Source organism: Camelina sativa, chromosome 16, assembly GCF_030686135.1.
Source record: "Camelina sativa cultivar CO46 ecotype springtype chromosome 16, ASM3068613v1".
NCBI lineage: Eukaryota > Viridiplantae > Streptophyta > Magnoliopsida > Brassicales > Brassicaceae > Camelina > Camelina sativa.
In genome coordinates, this window is record NC_141895.1 from 18,899,366 (window position 1) to 18,925,990 (window position 26,625).

Below are 26,625 nucleotides of genomic sequence, written 5' to 3' on the forward strand. Positions count from 1 at the left end.
ACGCTGCTACTCTGATCCGAGTCCAAGTTCTTTTCCTTCTGTAAAATGCTCCAAAGTCATCCAAATAGCTCCATTTTGCTCCTTCCGTGCCAAATTCCTAAATAACTTGTAAAGACTCAAAAACAATCCTAGAAACAAATGAAAAGACTCAAAAAACACACTTATATCATGGTTAAAAACCGTAAAAACTATGATATATCATATACCAATTTTTATCTAGCAATTGTAGTTGGGAAAGTGAAATTATGTGCAATGTTTTTTTTGTTGTATTGAGTAGTTTCATATTATTAAAGAAAATGCTTATTATAGGTAAACTAGTTACTCTGGAGGTTACAAATATCAATTTTTAATCATGTAAAGGTCGAATGAGACAAAAGAGATATTTGAACAAAGATTTTTCGGTGAATAATTGGTAAAAACTGTAAGTACAATTAGGGTTTTCAGGTGAATATGTCTAGACATTTTTTAAGGTTTCATGGATAATTCTAACTTAGAGTTCTTTGGTTAGTGTATTTAGAAGTTTTTAGGTTTTACATAGAAGTAGGGTTTCTCCAATATGGTTTTCGAGTCAAATTTTTATTTCTTATGTATCTCTCAAAAGACTAACGTTCAATTTTGAGTAGATCGTTTCTAATTTAAAAAGTATTTCATCAAGAGTATAAACCATTCCTCTATGTTTAACTATTAATAGAGTTGTGTTTTAACTATTAATATTTTTTTTCTCAACTTAATTATTAATTTTTAAACATCCATTATTTATTAGAATTATAAATTTAACTCATTTACTTTATTATTAATCAAGCTTTCAAGGAAATTATGTATTAAAAAAAGAATGAAAATTTTAAGAGCTCGCAAGTGATGAGTTAAAATGAATTAGGATATACAGCGAATAAAATAAAAAATGTTAAAGATTATACTGAAAAATTGGTTGTTAAACTTTATCATTTTGTTCAGATATTTGCCATTACATGACATAATAGTTATTTACAATGGTATTATCAACTTAATTGATAGATTTTCAATTGTAAGATCAACTTAATTCGCAAATTTTCTTATTTTTATAGAAAATGATATAATAATATACAGATTTGGTCTTTATGGTACAATTTTGTCTTTTAAAACTTATTAAATAACTATCATTATATTATATTTTCATAAGTATATTGTTCCGCACATAATTATAACTATTTTATTAAAAAAGTAACTAACAAAAAACGAAGCAAAATATTATAAAGCACTACATTACGAATATTTAATAAAATCAAATGCTATTCAGCCAAAATTAATCTAACCAAAATAGAAATTTAAGGTGAAGTAGAGATAAATATCTATATTTTTATAATAACATCAACTATCTTTTGAATATAATGATACAAATTTTCGATCGTAGAGAAAAACATCTAACCCATATTGTAGCACAAACCATAATCTTGTCTATTAGATGGCAAACTAAAATGTTATTATGACTTATACAAAACTATCATTTTGCATTGTTAGTGTTCACAATTTCTACTCTTCTTCGGTTCTTCCACTAATCTCAAACACTTAGTAGTAGTACTAGCAGTCATAGTATCATATTCGTTAATAACATCTTTATATTATAGTACATAGTAACTTTAAATAAATAAATAAAAAGATTACAATAACTTCATATTCTATCTAACAAGAAGAAATATCATGGCTCAACCTTCATATTTGCAGCTGGAAGAGATGCTGTAACAAGAAAAAAAATTACAGAGAAGGTTTACCAAAACAAACTATTACTATTACTTGGTGAAAAAAAGAGTTAAAACAGGTTTCACTTTTGACCTGTAGCTGCTGCTTGAGGGTCGGGTGTGACATCACCAGCTCCATAGTTAATGTGGATCACGTTTTGCAAATCACCCTCCCATCCAGTTGTTTCCTATTTTGCATAAACAATTACCAACAATATCAGATTACGAGTTCGGATTTGTTCATTTTCCAGACCGCTAATACATACATACCTGTCGCTTGAATCCGCCATTTATAGGAGACAATGGTGAACTTATGGTCCGTCCGATGCTGGAAAGGGTCTGTTGCATGAATCCATGTGGTAGAGGAGGATAAGCCATTGACATATTTTGGGGGAATGGTGTTGTAGATGAAGAACCAGCTCGTAGCTGAAGTGCCTGCGCATAGAATTCAGGTTATAAGAACCTTAGTAGGATGATTCAAATGATAAGGAGAATTAGTTGAAATACTTGCAAAAATATCTTACATCTTTTGCAAGAAGACCTTCAAGGTTAAAGTCCATTTGTGGGTTCACAGTTGCAAGTTTCATCGATAAAAACTGTTTTACGCAAAAGAGTATGAGAAAAATAATTGATTACAAAAAGCAAACACAAAGTAACACTTCATTGAGAATTAGGAAATCTCATACCTCAACTTGGCGTTGTAGTGATTGTACGTAGTTTATGATTTCGTCAAGCATAACTGCCTTCCCAGTCACCTGCAAACACACATTCATTTTTCTGCATTAGCTTTGTCTCTGTTCTTACATATTTAATATCCATCACTATCAACACTTAAAAATACCTTACCTTGTTGCAACCCGGTACAAGATCTTGAAGAAACTTCATCCTTTCACTAATTTTTTCTCTCCTAACCTATAATCACAAAGTAATTAAGATGAAAATACAAGAAGAGATAGCTTCTATTCAACTTCAACTTCCAAGATAGTTTGTACCCTTTCTGCAAGACTATGGCTATTTGTGGCCTGTCCTCTTCGTGCTCGCACATGAATATATCCATCTTTTGGAGGATCAGAACTTTGTTTCCCCTGTTGTTTCCCACTGTTTGTCTTGTTTCCAGGTGAATTTGGACTTTGCTCTTTATTCCTCTTTTTATCACCATTGTTCTCTGGTTCTTCCTCAGACTGCTGAGATCTATGCGATTGAGCTGCTTCAGAATTCTACAAACAGAAACGTTATGAGTGTTAACTTTTATAAAGGCAGAGAGAGAACAAAAAAATAAAAGAGTAACTTCAAAACATCACCTGCCCATTTCTTTTCCTCTTTCTTGTGTCAAAGCCTTTGGAAGAGGTTTCCCCACCTTTCTGACCATTACCACCACTAGACTGAGTATCCTCGGACACATTCCCCGATCCAGGAACATTCAGTTTAGATTGTTCACTTGATCTAACATTTGGTTCTTTCACAACTGTACACGCATCATTGTGAGGTTCACCACCACCAACATTAAGTTCATTACTTTGGCACTGCCCTTGCCTTGTTCCACCACCTTGAAGAAACAAACCAATCGACTCAGGATTCCCAAGTGGTTGATTCACCATATCACTAAAATTCCCACCGCTAAAAAGCGAAAACCTCGCAGCACGCTCTATAAAACCTGAATCAGCCGGGAACTGAGCCATACTAGGAGGAAGGTAGCTACTCACATTCGGCAAGAAAAGACCATTATTGCCTTTAGGAGGCAACAAATTAGGCAGGTTCCAACCCATTTCAAGAGATCTATCAATATTACCCCTAAAAGAAGAAGAAGACGAAGCATTACCACCATTGCTGCTCTGGACATTAAAACCACCACCATAACCCACAGCTTGCTGAACACTAGTGGGATCATACCAAAGAGTTTGACCAAATGAATCCATCATCTGAGATGGTGAACAAGACGAAGGACAAGCTGAAATCAGATTCTCTTGAGTATATGAATCAATCGGAGCAGAGACCGGATTAGAACCCGAAACTTGCCAATCTACAGTTGGATTATCAACAGAATCATAGTTACTACTATCACGATTCCTCTTCTCTTCACTTACATCCATCTTCTTCTAAACTTGATGAACAACAACAACACCACTTAATCAATCAAAAGAGAACCTCCCCCAAGATCAACAACCACTACAAACCAGCCCATTCAACTTCGTCTTTGAAGATACAGTGAACAAGACACAATCCTCCACCACCTTCAAGTAGATACAATTGATTCAAATGAAAGAACAAGAGAAACCCAAATCAATAGATTTATCCGTACGAAACTCCAAAAAAACCCTAAACCAGATTGAAGCTTATATATATAATCAGAAGTAAAAAAAGAGTCAGGGAGAAAAAGATACCCATAGTTTTCAGAATCTGTGCCACTTTTTTCTGAACAAAGTTTGAATCTTTATCCCTCAATTTCTAACACAAAGGAAAAAGCTTTATGGGTCCTTTGGGTCAGATACTAAAAAAACCTTTTTTTTTCTCTGTTCTTCAGCTGCAGAGAGAGAGAGAGAGAGAGAGATAAGCAAAGGAGTGGCTTTTTTTTAGAAACGGAGTAAACAAAAAGAAAAAGGAAGAAGAAGAAGAAGAAGAAGAAGAAGAGAAAAAAAATTAGGGAGAGGTAATGGATTTATACCCACGCTTGCATAAAAAACAGAGCTTTTTGATCATTAAACATAAACACCGCCATAGCCAAAGTATCCAAGCATTATTAATTTTGCAGAGACCTTTTTTTTTTTTTTGTGTGTGTAAGAGAGGGTTTAGTTTAAAAATTGAGTGATTAAATTAGTTAAATCTGTAAGAGAGGGTTTTAATTTAACACGTAATTATTCTAGTTCTAACAATCAGCTGACAGTGACAACTTTCATTTTGGGGTTGTCGCTATATTTATTTATGTTTTTAATTTATTTTCTTGTTTCTATAGTTAATGAATTAGGTTTTGTCTTGTAAAAATTCCGAAAAATACATCTAGCTTAAGCCTGTACTTTATAACATTATTATATAAAAAAATATTTTAATTTTATTCCGAATTTATTGAAGTAATATTACCGACATTAGTAATCATTCATTCAATTCTATTTCTATATCACACATTGAAAAATATAATAAAGATTATTTTTGTGAGCTTAATGCTTGCTTGCTAACATATTCATTACTTGTTTTTAGTCTGTCTTTTTAACTCGTTTTTTTTTGGTCAACACTTTTGTTTTTAACTTTTTTAGTCAGTCATGTGCATACTTTTATGATTTTGTTAGCTAGTTTCAATGTTGAATAAGTTCAAGTTTCCATATTCAAATGTTTTTTTTATATAAAAGTACTAGTAGTAAGTAGTAACAATAAATTTGTTTTCATAAGTGAGCCAAAAATGTTGAATAGTGAAAAAAAAAAAATACTAATATGCTTGCGAATAATCATAGCAATTATTGGTTTCATGTTCAATGTTTTGGATTTTGTACCGAATCATATGTAATTCTTAAAAAAATAGTTTTATTTTTCATGCACGATTTGTTGGAGATTTTATTAGTATATTTTTCTTAAAGTTATTTTTGTGTCTTTTGACCGCTTGCTTTCGCTGAAGAATATTTTTTTGCAGCTCAAGTCTAGTTGTAAAACCGTACTGCTAAGACTTACTAAAAGATTCATAGCAAACTTATACTATAATACTACTATGATGATAAGAAAAAGAATATTTCAATATTGGACAATAGTTAGATCTTTTACTCTCTCTTGGAATAGTTTAATTAGATATTCAAGCTGTGTTATACATTCTGTCAGCTTATATAGACAACTTGTGAGTTGATGAGAACCTCTTTCTTCATTATAAATTTATTTGTACGTCTTGGTTAGTCAAATAATCTACGAGATCTTCGTGGTCGATAGAGGTCTTATATTACGATTTTGTTAGCTAGAAATATATTACAATTGTTTCTTATTTTTAGGCATTTCACAAAAATATAAAAATAAAAACCTTCTATTAATGTCATAAAAATACTTAATATCATTATATGTAAATTCATAACAAAACAAAATACAAAACTTCCGGTTAACACTTGATTGAGCTTAACAAACATTAAGCCGAGATTACAAATAATTGTTAGTTTGTTACTCATTGATTAACCAGTCTCGATTCTGGTTTAACTCGGTTAGTACTTCGACACCAACACCAACAAACTACACTTTTGAGTTGAAATTTATCACTAAAATGCATGGCTTGAACAATCAAATCATATATAGATCAGCAATCTTAAGCAAGATTTAGAGTATGTTCAAACTTGCTTACATAAATCACTTTAGTCAAAAAATGTCACTGGATCTCTTGACGTTGGATTCAACATTTTCACAACCCCATGCATGTGTAAATGTAAATGATTCATTAGTACGTAGTGTTTAAAGAATTTGGAAGCACTACTTCAAGCAAACGTTAATAAATACGTTAGCTGTTTTTATACCCTTTTTTTTGTTGACAACCACTACGTTTTACATTGTTAAAAAACAAAAATCGACCGTCATACGAATACAATAAAAGACCTAGTAATTACTTTGAGCCTACGAATCCTATTTTTGCATATTCTATAACTCTCCTTTGTATGATTCCAATGAAGTGATGACAATCTCATTCAGTGCATTATATATATAGTAGTGAGCTATTCTCTTACTATTTAACTTGCGATGAGGTCAAAGATCAAAGCATACGCAAGATCTGTCCCAAATAAAAATTCATTTGGTATTTATTTTTTAAAAAAACATACTTGGTATAACTTTTTCCAAAATTACGTAAATTTAGTTTTTAACTATAACAACTTGGTATACTTTATTAACTAGGTAAATGATTATTGACGCAAATTACTTTTTTTTTTTCGCCTAACACAAAAATTATTTGTTAAATATGGTCATGGACAAGTGTAAAGGTATTAACAACTAGTAAGAAAGAAATGATTTTAAATAAAATAAAGGAAGAGTAGTAGATGGACGGTCCGGTTAGCGCAAAGATCGAGGTCATTATTAGTTGGCCTTGGGACTTGCAATTTCCAAAGACCTATAAGAAATTAAACCTTATAATAATTGAACTCTCCAGCCCACACCTTCACTTTATCTTCTCTTTTTCTATTTTTTTATTCCCTATATTATTTAACCGTAGTTTAATTTTATGTTTTTTGTTTTACTTTTTGAAGCCATAGTTTAAGCATATGCTGCATTATTAACTTCTTAATATTACTTGATAAATTATTGCCACTATGTACCTAGTCACTTTTTTCTTTTTTAATTATACATAACTGAAGAGCTCGAAATTATTTGAGCTTAGTTGATTTTACTAACTAAATCACCCATCATCACCACATGTGTAATAATACTCTTCCCATTTTAGTTAAATATTATTTTGGACTTCTTAGCATATGAAAATACATTAATATTACAAAATTTTGTTTGACGACAAGAAAATGGTAGTTTTTATCAGTTTTTAAGCAACACTCGTTAGTCGTTATATATTTTAATTTAGCACTACAAGAAAACAGGGTAATTTCCGACGGACGCACTGACGGAAATTTGTCTGTCAGAAATTACCGACAGATTTCCGACAGTTATCTAACACCGAATGATTTCGTCGGTTTTTTTGTCGGTAAGTTACCGACAGACTTTATCCGTCGGAAAACCGTCACTTTTTCCGACGGATTTCCGACGGATATAGTCCGTCAGTAATATCCGTCGGAAAATATGTCCATTTTACATTTTTCGAATTACTGACAGATTTCCGACGACCCAAAGTATCCGTTCTTATAGCCGTTTTATGACCGTTGCAGTTTCAAAATTTACCGACGGATTACTGATGGATTACCGACGGAAACCATTCTATATAAACAAATCGCTTTGTCTCATGTTCTCACTCATTTTTTCAAAAAAAAACATACGTAAAATGTCTTCTTCTTCTTATTTTCGATCGTGGATGGACGGACCGATGCTCGATCCAGAATCAAATTTATTGAATGATGAGTAAGCTCGTGGTGTTGGTGAATTTATGGAATTGGCTTGTCAACAACCGATTGCTCTAAAACCCGTAAGTTGAAATGTCCATGTTCGATTTGTCAGAATTCTCACAATATTAGGATTGATTTAGTATGGGGTCATCTTTATTCCAATGGTTTTATGCCGGGTTACAAGATTTGGTTTCTCCATGGTGAAAGACCAGAGTACAATAGTTCTAGGGAACCATATATTGTTGATAGAGTAGAGGAACCTAGAACAGAAGTAGATTATTGTGTGGGTTCTCTTGAGATGGTGAATGATGCATATAGGGAAAATATGCAATCGATGGGTCAAAATGTTGATAGTTTAGAGGAGCCTAATGCAGAGGCACACAAGTTTTTTTCTATGTTGGACGCAGCTAAGCAGCCGTTATACGGAGGTTGTAGGGACGGTCATTCCGCTTTGTCATCTGCAAGCAGATTGATGACCATAAAGACGGACTATAATTTGGCTGAGGAATGTGTGGATGCGATAACTGATTTTTTGAAAGACATTTTGCCGGAAGATAATCATTTTCCAGGTACATATTACGAGATTCAGAAATTGGTCTCCGGTCTTGGTTTGCCTTATCAAATGATAGATGTATGCGAAGATAATTGCATGATCTATTGGAGAGAAGACGAAGATAGGACAAGGTGTCGATTTTGTCAAAAACCAAGATATCAGGATAGAATAGGTAGGGTTCCAGTTCCATATAAGAGGATGTGGTATTTACCGATCACGGAAAGGTTGAAGCGATTATATCAATCTGAGCGTACGGCAGGTCCAATGAGATGGCACGCAGAACATAGATCAAACGGAGAGATTACGCATCCTTCAGATGCGGAAGCATGGAGGCATTTCCAATCTGTGTATCCGGATTTTGCGTATGAGCGACAAAACGTGTACCTAGGATTATCTACAGATGGTTTCAACCCATTTGGAAAGCATGGAAGACAATATTCGTTGTGGCCAGTAATCGTAACACCTTATAACTTACCACCATCTTTGTGCATGCGTCGAGAGTTTCTTTTCCTTTCGATTTTGGTTCCCGGTCCAAATCATCCATAGAGGTCTCTTGATTAAGGGTTTTAATATCTAATGCGTCGGTAAATAGTCAGAACACCGTCGGAAAAGTATTCTGTCGGTAATCCGTCGGTTTTTCTGACGGATTACCGACGAATTGCGAAATTTCACTCCGGGAACGAAATACAATTAAATTTTCGGTATCGCGGAGAATTAAATTTTTTATTGAATTCCGACGGATGTTCTGTCGGTATTTCCGTCGGTAACATCGATAAAACCTAAGTCATTTCATCTTCTTTCTCGCACTCGTCGACATAACGCCAACTTCTCAAATCCTCTCTCTCGCTCTCGCAACCAAAATTCCGGCAAAGAATCGGCTTCCAATCCGGCGACTTCCGGCGTCCAAACCAGCTGCTATTCCGGCGGCTTTCTTCCCTCCGGCGGATTTCTCTACTTCGGTGGATTTCTCTACTCCGGCGGCTGTCTCTACTCCGGCGGATCTACTCCGGCGGCTCTCTTTAAAGAATGGCGTAAGTTCTCTCATTTTTTGTCATATTTCCTTAATTTTTGTTAGTTTTTTAGGATTATGGTATATTTATTAGATTTTATGAAGATTTGGCTTTAGATTAATTTGAAGATTTAGAGTGTTAGATTTGTTAGAGTGTGATTTGTTAGACTGTGATTTGATGAATGATGAATTGGATTTCGTTTTTGTTTTTGTTAGGGTGTTAGATTTCGGTTTTTTTTGATGATTTGGTTTTTGTTTAATTGTTTTATCTTGTTTTTTTTTCTAGAATTTTTTTTTTTGGTTGAAAGTTTAGTTATTTGTTATTATTGTAAAATATGTGTTAATGTTATAAATTATGTGTTAATTTAGTTTTTGAAGAAAAAAACTAAAAATGATTTTGGAAAAAAACTAATACTGTTATTTTTGGAAAAAACTAATTTTTGTGTTTTTGGTAAAACAATCATTTATGTTCTTTAATTAAACTAAAACTCTGGAGTTTAAGAAGGCGGCTGCTAGACAATATTCTAAGAAGGCGACTGCTAGAGTTTAAGAAGGCGGATATCACCAACAACGTTCGAAAAGAGTTTAAGAAGGCGGCTGCTAGACAATATTCTAAGATGTTGAATGAGTGGAAGCAAAAGTGGAAGAAAGGAAAGGTGCCAAAAGGGTTGAGCGATGATCTCTTCCAAGGTTTGATTCAATATTGGGGTGAAGTAAATACAGTTTCACTTTCCTCAAAATATTCTCAGAATAGAAGGAGCGACCGTGGTGGGTTGGGCATGGCAACCCACAACAATGGTCCAGTTAGCGCCTATACCCGACAACGCCAACTTGTAAGTTTTAAGATTTCGTATAATTGTTATTTTTTATCATTAATAAGACAATCTTTATATAATTAAAATACTTCTTTTAGACTATTAGGGATGGTGCGGTACCAGACCATATTACTTTGATGGAGGATATGCATACCAACAAAAAGACCAAACAAATACAAGATGGTAGAGCTAAGCTGGTTGTTGAGAGTTCGCGGAGGCGGCAAGAGGAGATAATCAGTTCCCAACAATCTTCTGAAGGATCGGAGTCTACTGTTGAACTTGGAAGAGAGAAATTAAACGAAATTTTTTATGAGGTAATATTTGTTTTTTTTAAAAATTTGATTTTACTTTGTTTTGTTTTAAAATGTTTGAATAATTTTTAAAATGAATGTGTAGGAAACTGAAAAAAACAAGGGACGGATTTTTGGACTTGGAAATCTCTCCCAACAAAGCTCGTTTTCTCAATCAACGGGTTACTCATTTGCTCCCACACAAGAGTTCCAACAAGCTCTGCAAGAGAAGGATGCTCAGATTGCAGCATTGGAAAAGGAAATGGAAGAACAAAAAGCGGAGAACAAAAAAAGGGACGAGGAGAATAAGAAGAGGGATGAGGATCTAGCAGCGTTCATGAGCGAGATGCGGGCAAGACATTCTGCCTTTTAGATTTCTGAATTCTAGCTTTATTTTGTAAAATATTTATGTTTTCGGTTTTTAGAACATTTTCCATGTTTGTACGAAATAATATTTCCCTAAAATTTTTAAATATTAATATATAAGCATTTCTATTTTAACAAAAAATTTAGTATTAAAATTTGAATAATTATGCAATTTAAAAAAAAATACAAAAAATACATCAGTCGGTAATCAGTCGGAAATGACGGACTTTTTCGAAGAAATCGGTCGGTAATCTGTCGGAAACGATGGATTTTTTCGAAACATTCCGTCGGTATTCTGTCGGAAATGACGGAGGTTTACGAAAATCAATCGTGAAACCGTTGGAAAATCCGTCGGTATTCGTGCTATCGGAAACCCGCTGGTAAATATTCCGTCGGAAACCCGTCGGTATAATGCTGTCGGAAACCCGTCGGTATAATCCTGTCGGAAACCGTCGGTACAAAATCCGTCGGTAAGATATCCACCGGAAATCTGTCGATATTTACCGACGGTTTACCGACTCAACATGTTTGTCGGTTATCTGTTGGTATTTGTCTTGTCGGAAATCAGTCGGTAATTTTCGACAGATTTCCGACGAATTATTTTTTCTGACGTTCTAGAACCGACGGACATTTACGTCTGTAATTTGTCGGTAATCGTCGTTTCCGACAGAAAACTGACGGATATGCGTATCGGTTTTACGCTGTTTTCTTGTAGTGAATACCAGATGACAAAGAACAAAAAAACAAAAAAAGTAAGTAGTAACACTTGTAATAAAGTTTACATATGACGAAGATCAGTTATTACAAACACGATTACAAACTTTACATCAAATATATTATCGGTAAGTTTATAATAATTGTAGAGCACTTGGAACATAAAAATGCTGTACGTAGAACAATTTTTGTTAGGTATACCGTATACAACCAAATTTTTTGCCAAATAATTAAAATATCTTACAAAATAAGACCCAAGTTTATTTTAACATGCTTTAAAAATGGTTGTAGGATCACGTTATCAACTTGGAGATAAATAAAATTTAATCTAGTAAGATAACCTTTTTCTTAAATGGTAACACAATTCAAAACACAGATTTCTGAAGTCAAACCTTTGACACGTCTTGATAATCATGTAATCTCGCATGCATAGATTCTTTACCTCGAGTGTCTTAACCTGCACTATAAACAAGGCTTGAACAACTACTAATGGTTAGTGTGAGTGAGACGATCGTTTTTTTCAATATATATTACAAACTATATATCTTGCGTTCTATTTCAAGTTTTCAACACATGTTAATCACATCTTGTAAACAATAAAACGCTTTCTATACATACGTTCGCGATTCCCATACATGGTCACGAGCCAATCACAATTACCCTCGTAATATTCACCATATATATTAACATACACAATCGAACCATCATATAAACAAAGCAACTACGTCATGTCCTCTACTCTACTCTACAAATTCACAATTAGTTTATGTCTCAACCATATGTTGACCTGACCACGAACAATTTAATCCCAATCGCATACATTAGTTCCGCATATCTAATCATCACCTGTCACAAAATTGAATTAGAGTAGTAGATACATGTCATCAATTTTTTAAAAAATAAACCATCGCCGGTAGACACATGCCATTCAATAATAAATTGTACTACTAAGACCATCCACAATGGTGTGGGACTTTTTTTGGTCCCCCACATTTAATACTAATATTTTGAGGGTTTCTTATTTTTAGTAGGAGCATTGGTGTGTATTTGGGTTTGGTCCCCCAAATAAAATAATATTATTTTGAAAGTTTAAAGATTAATTATTTAAAGAAAGAAAATACAAAAACATACAATTTAGAAATTAATAACATTAAAAATATAACATAAAAACATCAAAACCAAAACAAACATTTTATTCAACTCATAGAAATTTTAAAATCAAACTTCATTATCCGGAAGATGTCCAAAGTTTGTCCAAATATGCTCAATCAAATCATGTTTTAGTTGATCATGAGCTTGTTTATCCCGAAGTCTTGTTTGACGAGTAATCGTACTGCTGATATTTGAACCCACACCGGCGGCACCAACGGTAAATGTTTGATCCACATGTTCTCCGTGTTGAACCCACACCGGTGTCACTAAAATAATCATTCCAAAGATTATTGTGGCCTTCTTCCCGGTTTCGCTCGATAAAAATCCTTTCTTGTGGCTGGTTTGGTTCGGGGATATTTTGGGAGACATCATAAATATTTTCTAAATAAGCATCAAAATGATCACTATCATCTGCTTGGTAGTGATAGTGATCATCATCTCCATGGTAATGATAATGGTTTGAAGATGATCCCATTTCAAGAGAAAGGAAAAGAAATGAAGAAATGACTTTGTATTAAAGAGAGAAGAAGAGAATGGAAGTTAAAGGAAGAGAGCGAGAGTATTTTGTTGCTTTGATCTTATTTGATGAAATGAGTTGCTACTTTGGTTATGAAGAAAGGAAGATAAAGAAATGACTTGTGTTGTTGGTTTGGTCGTGTTTGGTGTGAGTTATCATATATATAGTGGAGTTCCAGTTTGTAACCCGTGAGAGACCAAAACAAAAGAACATACATGATTACACCAACAACAAGTACCCGTGACAGAGACCAACACGTCCGTAGTCAAAATACATGTAATACCCGTGAGAGACCAAAACAAAACAACATACATGATAAGAAAACAACAAGTACCCGTGTAAATCATTACACCAACATGAACAAAATACATGTGAAAATGATGATTACACCTACAACCAGCAAATCAGTAAATTTTCTTAACTTATTTTCCTTACATATCTCATTAACTACATTCTCCAACCTTACCAGTTTCTGTTCAGTTGCGTTACTCTCATCATTGAACAAGGTTAAGTAATCTACCTTCTCAGCCATCACTTCATATCGTCTATCACTGTCCCTCAACTCCTCCATTACAGCCACATCCCACCACTTGTGAATATGCATCTCACCATCATCGACATTTGGACATGTGAAGAACCTGCAATAAATAAGGAGTTAGTACGTATACGAAACTTACACTTATACTTTATTTAAACTTATACTTCATCACATACCTTCTGTTGTAGCAGTTGGTTAAAAAAGGCTTCGCACCACAATAACATTCCTTCGGGAATCCATGCTCCACCTCCGGTTGAGGTGGGTATTGCCTCGACTCTGCTTCATCCATACGAATCAATGCATCTAGCTCTCTATCCGCAGTGTCCTCTGAGTACTTATCAGCCAGATCAGATGAAGAAGGCTGGGAATAGCTATAGTCGTGGCCCATGTCTTACGTAACCTGAAGATAAACAAGAAGAAGCAGATTAGACTTAGTACAACAATACACAATCTGATTAAGTTAGTTTATACAATAGCCGAGTTACTAGAAATTACAATAGCCGAGTACTAAAATAGACTTATATTAATTTAGATTGAAACAAGAAATACACAACTGAGCAAGAAATACTTAAACAGGAAATACAAATCAAACAACCAGGGAATACAAATCAAATACATAAGCCGAGTACTAAGCAAGAAAAACAAACAACAAACACATTCTATAATATCAGAAATACTGGGACACTATCTTGTTCATGATGATTTCTTCACTCGCACTCAAGGGTTCTTTTTTGGCTAGGAGAGTGTCTAGGATGGCCAGCTTCTGTAGTTTCTCCTTTTCAGCTAATTCCTCTTTCTTGACATCCCACATGCTCTTATACTCAGCAAGAGTCTTCACGTTTGTGGACTGAGCATTGTTCCTCTTCGCCTTGGCAGCCTTGATCCCTTCTGGCCTCTTCTCAGACTCCTCAACACTGCAGCTTGATGACTGCGAACCTTCACCAGCTTGTTTCCTCTTTGTTGCAGGCTGAGCTGGGGTCGTGTTAATAGTGTTAAGGGATAGAAATTTCTGCTCAAACCTTAAACGAAACCAACAATGTTCAAGGTTGAATCTCTTGTTATGGGCAGCGAAGTAGATATCATGTGCATTCTTCATGATATCATTTTCAGAATGACCAGAGCTGTTCTGTCTCTCCGCAGCTGCGAATGCGGCACAGAACTTGTTAGTATGGTCATTTATCTTGTGCCAACGCTGCTTGCAATGTGTCACCAGCATCTGTTCCCCACCGTTTCTAGCGTGAGGAGTGTCACAATAGTATTTTTGAATCCTGCTCCAGAAGCTTCCTCCCTTTTGTTGATTTGCAACGATGGGATCTTTTGAAGTGTTGAGCCATGCGGAGATCAAGACTTCATCATCAGCAGGTGTCCATGTCTTTCTCTCCTTGCGCTCTTTTGGTGTTTCTTGCGAGCTGTGAGGAGAAGGTTGGGAGCTGTGAGGAGAAGGTTGGGAGCTGTGAGGAGAAGGTTGTGAGCTCTGTCCAGAAGGTGGATAACTTTCCCAATGAAAGTTATCATTTAAACCACCTTCTTCTTGACTGTTAAGCAAGTTGAAGTAAGAAGAAGACTGAAAGAAGGGATTATTAGAATCCATAGGAAGAAACGGATAAGGAAGAGAAGGAATGCGAGGAGAAGAGAAGATAAGAGCAGAGAAGAGAAGCGGGTATAGAAGATGATCAATGCGAAGAGAAGAGAAGAGAAAAGCAGAGATTAGAAGCGGGTATAGAAGAGAAGGAATGCGAAGATAAGAGATGCGAGTATAGAAGAGAAGTGAATATCATTTACAAGTGAGAAAGGGAAGATAAATGAAAGAGATTTATGGTTTAAAACCTTACTTGCAATAACTATCAAAACTTAAAGACCAAACAACAAATGTCTAATCACAATTTATGACAAGTACACATTACAACTACCAAATTAAACAAGAAACTATGAACAAACAACACTAAAATTAAATACAACCAACTACACAACAATGCTACCAATTTATTACAAGTAAACATTACAACTACCAAATGAGAAACCTAAAAAAAAACACAACCATACGAATCAATGCGAGACATCATACGAATGACATTGTTAAAAAAATTTATCCAAAAATCATACGAATGACAATGACTATCTTAATCAACCAAAAGTTGTATCAAAATCAATGTCAAAAACATTTTACCAACCATACCAATGACACAACAATCACCAAATTGAAAACCTTGATAAAAAAAAATTTAACCTATCTCAATGTTAAAAAAATAGACCGAGACACAAAGATGATGATCCTTTAACATTTAAGAAAAAAAAACCAAAGTTTAACGATACTCAATGTTTTAAAAAAATTTTGACCAAGACACAAACATGTTTATAAGATCAACAACTACAGCAAAGGACAAACGACACAGACACAACTCGATCTTCACACAGAGACATAACGATCCATCGAACAAATGAAAAAAACAAAAAAAACACCAAAGAAACATAACCTAAATCATTTACCCTAATTCAATATCCCTAAATCAATAACCCTAATTCAATAACCCCAATTAATTAACCCTAATTGAATAACCCTAATTCAATTACCCTAATTCGCAAACCCTAATTATCTAACCCTAATTCGATAATCCCAAATCCCTAACCCTAATTCGATAATCGGCGCCAATCAAGGTTAAATCTCATGTAGTGGGAAGAAGACTAACCTTATTTAGACGGATATCATCGGGAGAGAAGCTCGAACCGCCGGACAAGCTTCGGGTGACAGGGACAGATCGCTTCGGGAGAGAAGATCGAACCGCTGGACGTCTTAGGTATTGAAGATCGGACCGGCTTCGGATGCGACAGAAGATCGGCTTCGTTAATCTGGCAAGATTTTCCGGTGAAAAGAACAGAACGTCGTGGAGGATCGAATCGCCTTCGTGGTCGCCGTCAAGAGGGAGAAGAAAGAACTCGGGATGATTTTGTCTCCCGAATACATTTTTTTTAGACCTAGCTTATTCGAGAACAAATCACACGGCTACACGTGGCGAAGAGGACGGTAAAAAAACGTCCCCAAATAAGAACCGTTTTTCAGATATTGGGCTTTTTTCATTTAAATTTAAATCCAATAAATATTGGGGACGGGCCAAATCCACGCCATTGTGGATGGTCTAACTTTGAGAATACAATTGTATACTAACAAAAAAGATTAATAATTTGAATTTGTAATTAAATACAAAATATCACTAATTTATACTAGTAGTAAATAAAATCATTATCTTAAATGTGAGTGTATCATGATATTATTATCTACACATTAAACACAAAAATATGCAAAATCAAAATTTTGTTTTTTAAATTTTGAAACATTATTATTACATTGATTGTCTAACTATATTACATCTCAAAGTGTGTTATAGTTATCACGAGAGTAGAGGAGACAAATTTTTGTAAGGCCTTTTTATAGCTGTAACCAATAAGAGAGAGCCGTTTCTTCTTCTCCTTCTCCTTCTCCTTTATACCAATAATTCAACGTCAACAACAACATAGCACTCCTGCTAACGTACGCAAAGAACACTAACATGCGCGCTCTTTCTTTATCGTTGGCTGACTTGTAAAACAGCATCTGCGCATTTTAGCTACATTTTCCTGACGCCAGGAAGGAAACACCGTGACCACAGTTGAAAAACAAACAAAAATTGAAGTTCGTTGACGGAGTAAAGGCTCTCTCTCTCTTTCTATTTTGTTTGGCTCGTGTTACAGATTTTGATCGGTAAGGATTTTGATATTTCCAGATCCTGTTCGATCTTGAAACTCTCTGTTTTGTCTGTTACCTTTTTTTGTCTGGCTTGTTGAATTTTGATCTTTTGGTTCTGCTTTCATTGTAAAGTTTGAATCTTAGCTGTAGTAAACTGCTAAAATTAGTAATATTTGTTAGGGTGGATCTCTTTGAAATGCTGAGGTCTTTTCACAAGTATGTAACACTAACTGACTTGGCTTATTTGGTCTTTTCTTGACAAGTGGATGTAGAATACTTTACTTCTCAAGCTGAGTTCTCTTTGCTAATTAGGTTTTGTGACAAAGTAGGCTCTTTGATTTGGTTCCACATTCTATTATGTGTTTCTGGGATAGCATTTTCAATTATTTGATTTGTTTCATACAGAAGACTTGAGCTATGAGTCTATGACTAGTGCTAGGATTAGAACTCGAGGTCATTGTAGTGAAAGAGAGGGTCTTAACTTAACTTGATTTTGAATTTTTAAGCCTAGAATGGAGGAAATAATTCGGGAGGAGCATTTTTCTACTAGGAGTGAGGAGGAGCAAGAGATGTTAAGGATGTTGACAAAACTAGAGATAGACTCGGCTTATACTTGTGAAAAGCTTCTGAACCTGCATGTTCTTCTTATGCATCTTTTGGCATGGGATAATGATCTTGAAGGCATGGGGACACCTGATTCTTCTTCTGCATCTTTTGAAAAGGCTTTGACATTTGATCTGTTATGCGGTATATTGGAGTCTGAGTTAAAGGAAGTGGACGAGGTTTTGGATGTGTTGGAAGCTCAAATCGTTGACACTTCTTATAAGATATCTTGTTGCAAACATGCAAATTCTATTGTTATTGAAGGCAAGTTGGCTGAATCTGCAGAATCCTTGAAGCAGTCTAGGGGACAAGTCTCAGAGATCACTTTGCAATTAGCTCAGCTTCGAAGAACACTTCATTACATAAGAAATGGAACAAGTAAGAGATCACTTATTGACTTATTGTTATTTCAAAGTTATTGGTGCTTCTGATTGTTATTTGACAAACATGTTGGCAGGTGAAAACGAGGAGTCAGTGGAGTTTTCAGGAAACGGTCAAGATTTAAGGCAGAAATACGCGCTGAGACCATCGGACTTAAGGCATAAAAATGCTTTGAGGATGCTGGAGAAGTCATTGTCAAGAGAGCTAGATCTCGAGAAGAAGTTAGTTGAGTTCCAGCAAAATGAAGAACAACTGAAACTCAAGCTACACTACACAGAGGAGGTATCTTCGCGGATGGAAGAAGCATCAGAGTTCATATGGGGACGGTTTCTAGAGGCAGATAATTCTTCGGAGGTGCTTACAGGTATTTCAAAGGAACTTGTTGGACGTCTACAGGTTCTCCAGTTTAGTCTGAATGGGTCAGCTCAACGGGAATCCGAACTTAAGGCTAAGCTTGAAGACTGCACTGTACAACTCGAAGCGAGAGATGTTCTGGTGGAAAAGCTTGAGGCAAGGATTGCAGAGAATAGTGCGACAGTTTCAGAGGTACTCACTTTGAGAGAGCATGTGAAGTCAGCTGAACAAAATCTGAGAAATACTGAGCTTGAGCTGAGAAGTGTAAATGCCTCTAAACAAGAGATTCTGGTACACCTTGCTGAAATGGAAAATGCGAATGAATCGGTCAAGGAAAGCCTTTTCGAAGCTGAAAGCAGAGCTGAGAGTGGAGAAAGTAAGATTAAAGAGCTAACTGCTGCAAATCTTGAACTTACTGAGGAACTTAATTTTCTAAAAGATGCTGATGAGAAAAAGACAAAGAAGGTGAACTCTCTGGAGAAGCAAGTCAGGGAATTAGAAGTTCAATTACAAAACTCCAAAGTATCATCAGAAGCAAGTCAAGAACAGCAGAACATGTTGTATTCAGCAATATGGGACATGGAAACCTTAATCGAAGATCTCAAGTCTAAAGCCTCAAAAGCCGAGAGTAGAACGGATACAGTGGAGGAGCAATGCGTTTTGCTTTCTACAACAAACTCTGAACTCCACAGAGACGTGACCTTTTTGAAGCAGAAAGCGAAATCTTTAGAAGCAATGTTGGATCTAGCTAACGATGAGAAAGAGAGATATGCACAAGAAATAACTACAAGGAACAAGGTTTTGATGGATATTCTGTTGCAGTTATCCAGTGAAAGGGAGCGTATACAAGAGCAGGTAATTTCAGCTATGCACATAATTATTTTCTTTAGAGGGACACAAAAGCATATCCTTGTTGACACATTGATGTTTGTTTTCCCTCAGCTGTATTCTTTGGCAAAGGAAAACAAAGTACTGAGAGTGAACCAATGCTCAAATACATACCAAAGAAATGGATCTTATGCTGGGGACAAAGAGCTGCTGTTTCAAGGAGATGGTCATGGAATAGAGGCACTTTCTGAAAGTCTGCAGGCAGGTATTCAGTTTGTTGCTTCTGAAAAATGATATGATACAACCAAAATATAGATCATAGAACCTCTCTTGTTATTAATATTATTATGCATGCCGTCTTTGCTCTGATTGCAAAAGGAGGATGAGAGAAAAAGGAAAGAACCAGAGAACCAGTCTATGTTTAGCACGGTCATGAAGATCAGAAGGGCAAGAAACTTGGAGCCCCCAATACCAGCTTTAGCCTTACTTGTTGTTGTTGTGCTGTTTTGTTCGTTCTTTGGTTATCTTCAGTGGGAAATCTGTTAGCAAATTCGCCAGTTGTACATTGTGTTGTAAATACTCATTTATCTTGTATTTATTACAAGCGATGTGTCTCAAGTTTTAATTTACTTCCCTCTATAAAAAAACCAAATGATAAAGTGAATTCTTAAAATGGAGAGAGATCTCACAAGTTGGACTAAAACAATGTGTAATCAGAAAGAATCTGACTAAACTTGGTAAAACCTTCACGCAAAAGATTTGTTGCCATTTAACTTCCTTCTATATATAGCTATAGAAAGGAGTCAGTCTGAATCATCTCTTCATCACTTGTACAACAAAAAAGAAACAAGAAAAGGTTTTGAGGTAACAAATTTGCAATGGAGAAAATGTCTCTCAAGCTCGTCTTCCTGTTCTCCCTCACAGTTGTAGCATTTTGTAATGTTTCCTTCTATGATAACTTCTTATGTGTTATATGATTATTTGCTTCGGTTATGTTTTGACGTTTTGTTTTAAGGTTTGTCTATGGGTGACGCGAGAGAGATGGCAGTGTACTGCATCGGAGGCAAATGTCCTGAAGCACAAACAATGGATACTTATGAGACCAATGTATCTTGCCGCAGAGATAACGAATGCATCAAGTACTGTCCTAAGGGCTGCAAGATTGTTAACTGTAATTTTGGAACCTGTTTCTGTGAGTGTTAAAGAAACTGGAAACATAATTTCTCGTTATAAGAGAGAGGAACAAGACATATTCAATTACATATATTAAAAAAAATATCTCTGCATCACTCTAATATAACTGAAATTTGATATAAGTACTGAAGGCCTGAAACAGGTTCAACATATATGTGTTCATGTTCCAAACTTCCAAGTATGTTTTACATATCATCTGAGAAAGCTCTCTCTCTTTCTAACACTGACTTCAAATTTGGTTTCGAACAAGTTAATAGTATACAAACCGGAGAAAGAGGTCATTGGATGGGCAGACCACAACTGTTAAATATTGACAACCCGAGAATTAGTTAGATGACAATGAACCAAAGAAGAAATCAGAGACAAAAAATCTTTGTTTAGGCTTGTCAAGCATCAAAAGTGAAGACTATCGATAAAGGAAGATATAGGCTCCAATTGGTAATCATAATTTAGGAAAAAAACGAGGAGGAATATGATATTCCTCTTCATTCCTCAAAATTTTTACCATTTACAAGAAATATTATTTTCTCATCATTCTTCTACATTCTTCATAAAACAAAGAACAATAGAATAAAAATATTCCTCCCCAAAATTGATGAGGAACAAATGAAACAAAAAAAAGAACAAATATTAAAATTCTTTTTTTATTTTAAAATAAATAAAAAGTATATTTATTAATAATATTTCAATCTTATAATACAATAATATTAATATTTTTCACAGTATATTAGCAGAAAAATATTTGTGATACACAATTTCATGTTAAATTAATCTCAAAGCTCAATTTGGAAATTGTATGAATAGTAAAATAAATTTAAAAGATGGTTATATCGTAAAGAAAAACTAAAGAATATTTTAAATTATTTTTAAAATTTATTGTAGGTTAATATTAACTATCATTATTTAATAAGATGTATCTTGTAACAATCCGTCCCGTGGACCCCACTAGTCCACCGCTAGCTGCCCCAACAGACCTTCCGTAGACCCCACTAGCCCACCGCTAGCCGCCCAACCGGACTCCAAGCTGACCCTGCAGGGCATCGATCCTAACCCCTCACCGTGGCAAATGGAACTACTCATCCAAATCCACAGTAGGTTATTGGTGCGTCAGGCGTTCCTCGAACCCTAGTCATCACCCTTTATAAACCTTCCCACATGACAAGTTGTCACCAATTGACCTGCAGATCAATTGGTGGCAAGGTGACAACTTGTCCTGTGGGAAGGTTGATAAAGGGTGATGACTAGGGTTCGAGGAACGCCTGGCGCACCAATAACCTACTGTAGATTTGGATGAGTAGTTTCATTTGCCACAGTTAGGGGTTATGATCGATGCCATGCAGGGCCAGCTTGGAGTTCGGTTGGGCGGCTAGCGGTGGGCTAGTGGGATCCACAGACGGTCTGTTGGGGCCACTAGCGGTGGGCTAGTGGGGTCCACGGGACGGGTTGTTACATATCTAAAATTTAATTGACAAATTTTATTTTTAAATCAAATGTAAAAATTATTTTATATACATTAAAAGTAGTATTAGTATCTTTATTGATTGATTTATTAAATATTTAATATATTTTAAAAAATATTGTTATTTTTTTGTCACCAGTTATTATTTTGTTAGTTATCTGCATCTTTTCCTTTCCTTTGTTAAAATTTGATCATTTTGTTCCTCTAATGGTTACCGGTAGTAACCATAAAATTATAGCGGGAAACAAAGAACGAGAGCCTTTTCTTCTTTTTGGACAATACTTGAGTTAAGATAAGGAAATAAGAAAACAAATTTGGACAATTATTGGGTTCACCCCTACAGACGAACTTCTCTTATTCACCCCCTCTTAATTACGGAAACAAATTCTTAATTAAGGAAAAAATTCTGTAAATCAATTAATTTTAAAATTGTTAATTTAAACATTATAATATAATTTTTAATTATCACATCTAAATCCTAACCATGTTTTATAAACCCAAACCAACAGATAATTTTGTGTAATTGTAAAATATAAACTCTAACCACTCTTTAATAAATCCAAACCGACATATAATTTTGTTTAATTGTAAAATCTAAACTCTAATCACTCTTCTGTAAACCCAAACCGACATATAATTTCGTTTAATTGTAAAATCTAAACTCTAACCACTCTTTTGTAAGCCCAAACGACATATAATTATGTTTAATTATAAAATCTAAACCCCAACCATTCTTTTATAAACCCAAACCGATATGTAATCTTAATTATAAAATTTAAACCCTATACTCTTTTATAAACCCAAACCGAGATAAGTTCCTTAATAAAAAGTATACAGAATTTGTTTCCTTAATTTGTTTTGTCTTTTTATTTTAATTTTGATTTATTTTTTAAATATGATATGATATGACATATTGTTGTATTTTTATTGGCTAATTAAGAGGAGGTGAATAAGATAAGTTCACCCCTAGGGGTGAACCCAAAATTTTTTCAACAAAATTTGTATACATCATTGTAAAATAAAAAACTCAAATCGTTTTTTATAAACCAAACCGATATATAATTCCGCTCTAATTTCAAAATTTGAACCCGAAACATGTCATTTGTAAACCCAAAACGATATATAATTTTGTTCTAATTGTAAAATCTAAACTCTAACCACCTCATTTGTAAACCCAAACTGACATATAATTTCGTTCTAATTATTGTAAAATCTGAACCCTAACCACCTCGTTTGTAAATCCAAACCGACATACAAATTTGTTATAATTGTAAAATCTAAACTCTAACCACTTCATTTGTGAATCCAAACCGACATATAATTTTGTTTTAATTGTAAAATCTAAACTAATCACCTCATTTGTACATCCAAACCGATATATATATATATATAATTTTGTTCTAATTGTAAAATCTAAACACTAATTCTCATTTATAAACATAAACCGATATATGACCTATTTTAATTGTAAAATATAAACCAAGTCAATATTTAACTTTCATTAATAATTTATTTCCTAAATTTGTTTTGCTTTTAAATTTAGTTTTGATTTTTTTTTTTTAAATAAAATATTAGATAGAGATTCTGGTTGAGAATGGAGGAGATGAATACAAGCATTCACCCTTAGGGGTGAACCTAAGTATTTTTTTTTTTTTTTTTCTAATCTTATATTGTCTTTGTTCTCTTTGAACAGGAGGATGAGAGAGCCATTCTAGTAACTTGAGACGCTTACCAGTTTTGGCAATAGTTTTTATGCTGTTTCTTTCATCTTTAAAGGAAATATATATATTAGGTTAAGCGAATTATAGAATGGAATACCAACTAGGAAATAGTTATTGTGGTAGTGAAGACGTGTGATACGAGTGTATCCTTAACAATATTATCTTCCATTTAATATTCTTTGGATGCTTTTTCAACTTCTACAAATAAGACAATCTGACTTCTCTTCTCTTCATCACTCGTGCAATCAAAATTAACAAGATAAGTTTTTTGAGTTTTACCATTAGCAATGGAGAAAACGTCTCTCAAGCTTGTTTTCTTGTTCTCCCTCGCAGTCATAGCATTTTGTAAGCTTCTTCTATGGATATTGTTCTTTGTTATATTCTTTTTTTTTGCTTTTGGTATTGTATTTATTGAAGTTTGTGGTGATTACTTGTGATCAAAGGTTCTTCTTTGGGTGATGCAAGAGAGATGATGGTGGAGGAAGAAGTGAACTGCATCGACGGCAAATGTCCTCAAGGAAAGAAGAACTGTAACTGCTTGCCGCCAGTAGCACATATAATGGATAATAACGGTCGGGTTTGTACTGTAGATCTTGACTGTTACAAGTACTGTCCTCCGCAATGCAAGTTTGGAACATGTGCCTGTAGGTGTGATATTGGTTGTTGTACATGTACCTGTTAACGAGTGTTTAGGAGATTTGGTACCCACCATAAATTCTAATTATAAGACACAGAGGAAAAAGAGAGATACAGTACTATAAACTAGTGTTTGAATCGAATTATTCATTATTCTTCAAAACATATCTCTGAAGCTAGTATTCAATACAATTGGGATTTGAAACAAGTCCAATCATATGCCATTTTATAAATGTATTTTTATTTTTACATAACATAATATTGTTTAATATTTATTTAAAAGATTTTAACCAATTAGATAAAAGATTGAATACCAGTGGTCATAATATACTAAGTAATATACTAACCGAGATTGATTGTCACTCAAATGGCTAATCATGTTATTGAACGTATGCAATTATTTTATTAAATAGTAGGATCTGAACCTAAGTGTCGAATTTTATATTCTGCTGTTCTTTGAACTTTTTTTGGATTTGATTTTGAGAATTTTTTGTTTTCAGTCTATTTTGAAATATTCTATTTAGATCAAAAAACCATAACTCAAAGTATATACGACCGAAGACATTTTCTGGCTAGCCATTTTTATTTCATTTTATACATAGTTCAAAGTTCATTTTTTATAACGTCGTAATATGGTGTTAATGTATTTAAATTATAAAGATTTATTATTTATTATTATCAGTTGGATACATAATTAGCTAGGTTACTAATAGGAAAAACATATATACTTTAGAATAAAAAAGGTTCAAACTCTCTATCAAACTCTCTACCAAATTCTCTCATATCCTCTATCAACAACTATGAATCTTTAGAAGGTAAACCCTTCTTTATATATGCAAATTGAATTATATGGGTCTCCAATACATGTTCATGACAATCCAAAAAATCATTTTTTTTTCTAAAAATAAAACACAATATTTCAATTACCAAATATTAAAAATATTAAATTAAAAAAACACCATATCCTAAAATATCAAAACTGTTTTTCTTAAATTCTAATTACCGCGCATGCATGCGCATGTACTACCCTAGTAAACATGTAAATTTTATGTAGATTTAATGATATTATCTTAGTTAGCTGTTTTGAAAAATAATAATTTTTGACACATGTCAACATCTCATCGGTATACTTGACACATGTCATAATCCTGTTAATGACTAACTTTGAAAACCTAACTTTATATAATAAGATAGACATAATATTGGTGCTTGCTTTCGAATTAATAGTATACAACCCGGAGAAAGGGGTCATTGGATAGAAAGACCTGAGACCACAACTACATGTATTTAGAACCGGACAACTAGTTAGATGACAATGAATCAAAGAAGTAATCAGAGACACGAAAAATTTGTTTAGGCTTGTTAAGCATATGATGACTCTAGAATGATAGATCGATGAAGCAAAATATAGATCATAGTGGGATGTAAAGAACCAGAGCCTCTCTTTTTGCTAATCTTATATGGTCTTTGCTCTCTTTAGTTAGGAAGATGAGAGAGCAAATAAAGAAGAACCGGAGAAGCATTCTACAAGTAACTTGAGATGCATCCCAGTTTTGGCCCTAGTTTTTGTGCTATATCTTTAGTCGTTAAAAGATTTTTTTTTGAGAATCAATCGTTAAAAAGATACTAGGTACCACCCGCATTGTGTGCGGGATAAATCGATTTAAATAAAACATTATGAGTAAAAATATTTTTTGAGATTGAAAATTCGTTTGCATAAAACAAAATATGTAAGTAATTTTTTTTTTGTTTATTTTCTGTAAAATATATTTCACCTGTAAAATATTTGAACTTGAAAAATATGTGTAGATTTTTTTTTTTTTTTTTTGGTAGAACAGGTGGTGTAGAAAGTTTTGATGTCATTTTGTGTTTCTAAATATCAAATTCACATTTTTATGTGAAACATTAAATAGATAAAATGTGAAACAGAAAAATGTGAATTTGATTTTTAGACTAATCCTAAGTTTAAAAATGCAATGAGAAAAATAATAAAAGTGGTAAATAAATGAATAAGTTTTCTTCTTGTTTGTGAAATGTAATTTACTTTTAATAGGTAAATA

At 34.0% G+C, this 26,625-nt stretch overlaps 5 protein-coding genes across 12 annotated transcripts; 3 read left to right on the plus strand and 2 right to left on the minus strand.

Annotated features, from left to right (window-relative positions):
* Nucleotides 1–1,577: 1,577 nt before the first annotated feature.
* On the minus strand, nucleotides 1,578–4,553 carry LOC104750692 (transcription factor bHLH49). 2 transcript variants are annotated; one of them, XM_087492980.1, is made up of 10 exons: nucleotides 4,378–4,553; nucleotides 4,097–4,236; nucleotides 3,017–3,946; nucleotides 2,708–2,932; nucleotides 2,562–2,627; nucleotides 2,402–2,470; nucleotides 2,240–2,311; nucleotides 1,986–2,150; nucleotides 1,810–1,903; nucleotides 1,578–1,713 (listed from the first exon to the last, which is right to left on the minus strand). In XM_087492980.1, the coding sequence occupies exons 3-10, from the start codon at nucleotides 3,803–3,805 to the stop codon at nucleotides 1,676–1,678; spliced, it is 1,518 nt and encodes a 505-aa protein (XP_087349106.1). In that variant the 5' UTR covers nucleotides 3,806–3,946; nucleotides 4,097–4,236; nucleotides 4,378–4,553; the 3' UTR covers nucleotides 1,578–1,675. The 2 variants fall into 2 exon arrangements, with proteins under 2 accessions (XP_087349106.1, XP_087349104.1); XM_087492978.1 differs by having other exon boundaries at nucleotides 4,097–4,528.
* An 8,773-nt stretch (nucleotides 4,554–13,326) lies between these two features.
* Nucleotides 13,327–16,799, minus strand: LOC104750693 (uncharacterized). 2 transcript variants are annotated; one of them, XM_087490411.1, is made up of 3 exons: nucleotides 16,356–16,799; nucleotides 13,845–14,068; nucleotides 13,327–13,768 (listed from the first exon to the last, which is right to left on the minus strand). In XM_087490411.1, the coding sequence occupies exons 2-3, from the start codon at nucleotides 14,054–14,056 to the stop codon at nucleotides 13,477–13,479; spliced, it is 504 nt and encodes a 167-aa protein (XP_087346537.1). In that variant the 5' UTR covers nucleotides 14,057–14,068; nucleotides 16,356–16,799; the 3' UTR covers nucleotides 13,327–13,476. The 2 variants fall into 2 exon arrangements, 1 of the variants encoding a protein (XP_087346537.1); XR_015583769.1 differs by lacking the exons at nucleotides 13,327–13,768; nucleotides 13,845–14,068 and adding an exon at nucleotides 14,174–14,640.
* A 243-nt stretch (nucleotides 16,800–17,042) lies between these two features.
* On the plus strand, nucleotides 17,043–20,184 carry LOC104753694 (WPP domain-interacting tail-anchored protein 2). Of its 6 annotated transcripts, none has more exons than XM_087491678.1 (5): nucleotides 17,043–17,404; nucleotides 17,896–18,370; nucleotides 18,450–19,582; nucleotides 19,670–19,820; nucleotides 19,934–20,184. In XM_087491678.1, exons 2-5 carry the CDS (start codon nucleotides 17,902–17,904, stop codon nucleotides 19,939–19,941), a joined length of 1,761 nt encoding a protein of 586 aa, XP_087347804.1. In that variant the 5' UTR covers nucleotides 17,043–17,404; nucleotides 17,896–17,901; the 3' UTR covers nucleotides 19,942–20,184. The 6 variants fall into 6 exon arrangements, with proteins under 6 accessions (XP_087347804.1, XP_087347806.1, XP_087347802.1 ...); XM_087491680.1 differs by having other exon boundaries at nucleotides 17,057–17,404; nucleotides 19,937–20,184; XM_087491676.1 differs by having other exon boundaries at nucleotides 17,057–17,404; nucleotides 19,670–19,816.
* Nucleotides 20,185–20,369: 185 nt separating this feature from the next.
* On the plus strand, nucleotides 20,370–20,944 carry LOC109129645 (putative defensin-like protein 263). Its single transcript, XM_019238161.2, has 2 exons — nucleotides 20,370–20,491; nucleotides 20,571–20,944. The coding sequence occupies exons 1-2, from the start codon at nucleotides 20,434–20,436 to the stop codon at nucleotides 20,756–20,758; spliced, it is 246 nt and encodes an 81-aa protein (XP_019093706.1). The 5' UTR covers nucleotides 20,370–20,433; the 3' UTR covers nucleotides 20,759–20,944.
* A 3,206-nt stretch (nucleotides 20,945–24,150) lies between these two features.
* LOC109129675 (putative defensin-like protein 262) lies at nucleotides 24,151–24,691 on the plus strand. Its single transcript, XM_019238235.2, has 2 exons — nucleotides 24,151–24,274; nucleotides 24,373–24,691. Exons 1-2 carry the CDS (start codon nucleotides 24,217–24,219, stop codon nucleotides 24,609–24,611), a joined length of 297 nt encoding a protein of 98 aa, XP_019093780.1. The 5' UTR covers nucleotides 24,151–24,216; the 3' UTR covers nucleotides 24,612–24,691.
* The last annotated feature ends 1,934 nt before the right edge of the window (nucleotides 24,692–26,625 follow it).

Coding starts and splice junctions, on each gene's coding strand:
- LOC109129645 (XM_019238161.2), top strand. CDS start 20,434: ATGGAGAAAATGTCTCTCAAGCTCGTCTTCCTGTTCTCCCTCACAGTT. Junction 20,492..20,570: donor CCTCACAGTTGTAGCATTTT/GTAATGTTTCCT, acceptor TTTTGTTTTAAG/GTTTGTCTATGGGTGACGCG.
- LOC104753694 (XM_087491676.1), top strand. CDS start 17,902: ATGGAGGAAATAATTCGGGAGGAGCATTTTTCTACTAGGAGTGAGGAG. Junction 18,371..18,449: donor TTACATAAGAAATGGAACAA/GTAAGAGATCAC, acceptor ACATGTTGGCAG/GTGAAAACGAGGAGTCAGTG. Junction 19,583..19,669: donor GGGAGCGTATACAAGAGCAG/GTAATTTCAGCT, acceptor GTTTTCCCTCAG/CTGTATTCTTTGGCAAAGGA.
- LOC104750692 (XM_087492980.1), bottom strand. CDS start 3,805: ATGGATGTAAGTGAAGAGAAGAGGAATCGTGATAGTAGTAACTATGAT. Junction 2,628..2,707: donor GCCATAGTCTTGCAGAAAGG/GTACAAACTATC, acceptor TTGTGATTATAG/GTTAGGAGAGAAAAAATTAG. Junction 2,471..2,561: donor TTGTACCGGGTTGCAACAAG/GTAAGGTATTTT, acceptor GTGTGTTTGCAG/GTGACTGGGAAGGCAGTTAT.
- LOC109129675 (XM_019238235.2), top strand. CDS start 24,217: ATGGAGAAAACGTCTCTCAAGCTTGTTTTCTTGTTCTCCCTCGCAGTC. Junction 24,275..24,372: donor CCTCGCAGTCATAGCATTTT/GTAAGCTTCTTC, acceptor TTGTGATCAAAG/GTTCTTCTTTGGGTGATGCA.
- LOC104750693 (XM_087490411.1), bottom strand. CDS start 14,056: ATGGGCCACGACTATAGCTATTCCCAGCCTTCTTCATCTGATCTGGCT. Junction 13,769..13,844: donor ACCAACTGCTACAACAGAAG/GTATGTGATGAA, acceptor TATTTATTGCAG/GTTCTTCACATGTCCAAATG.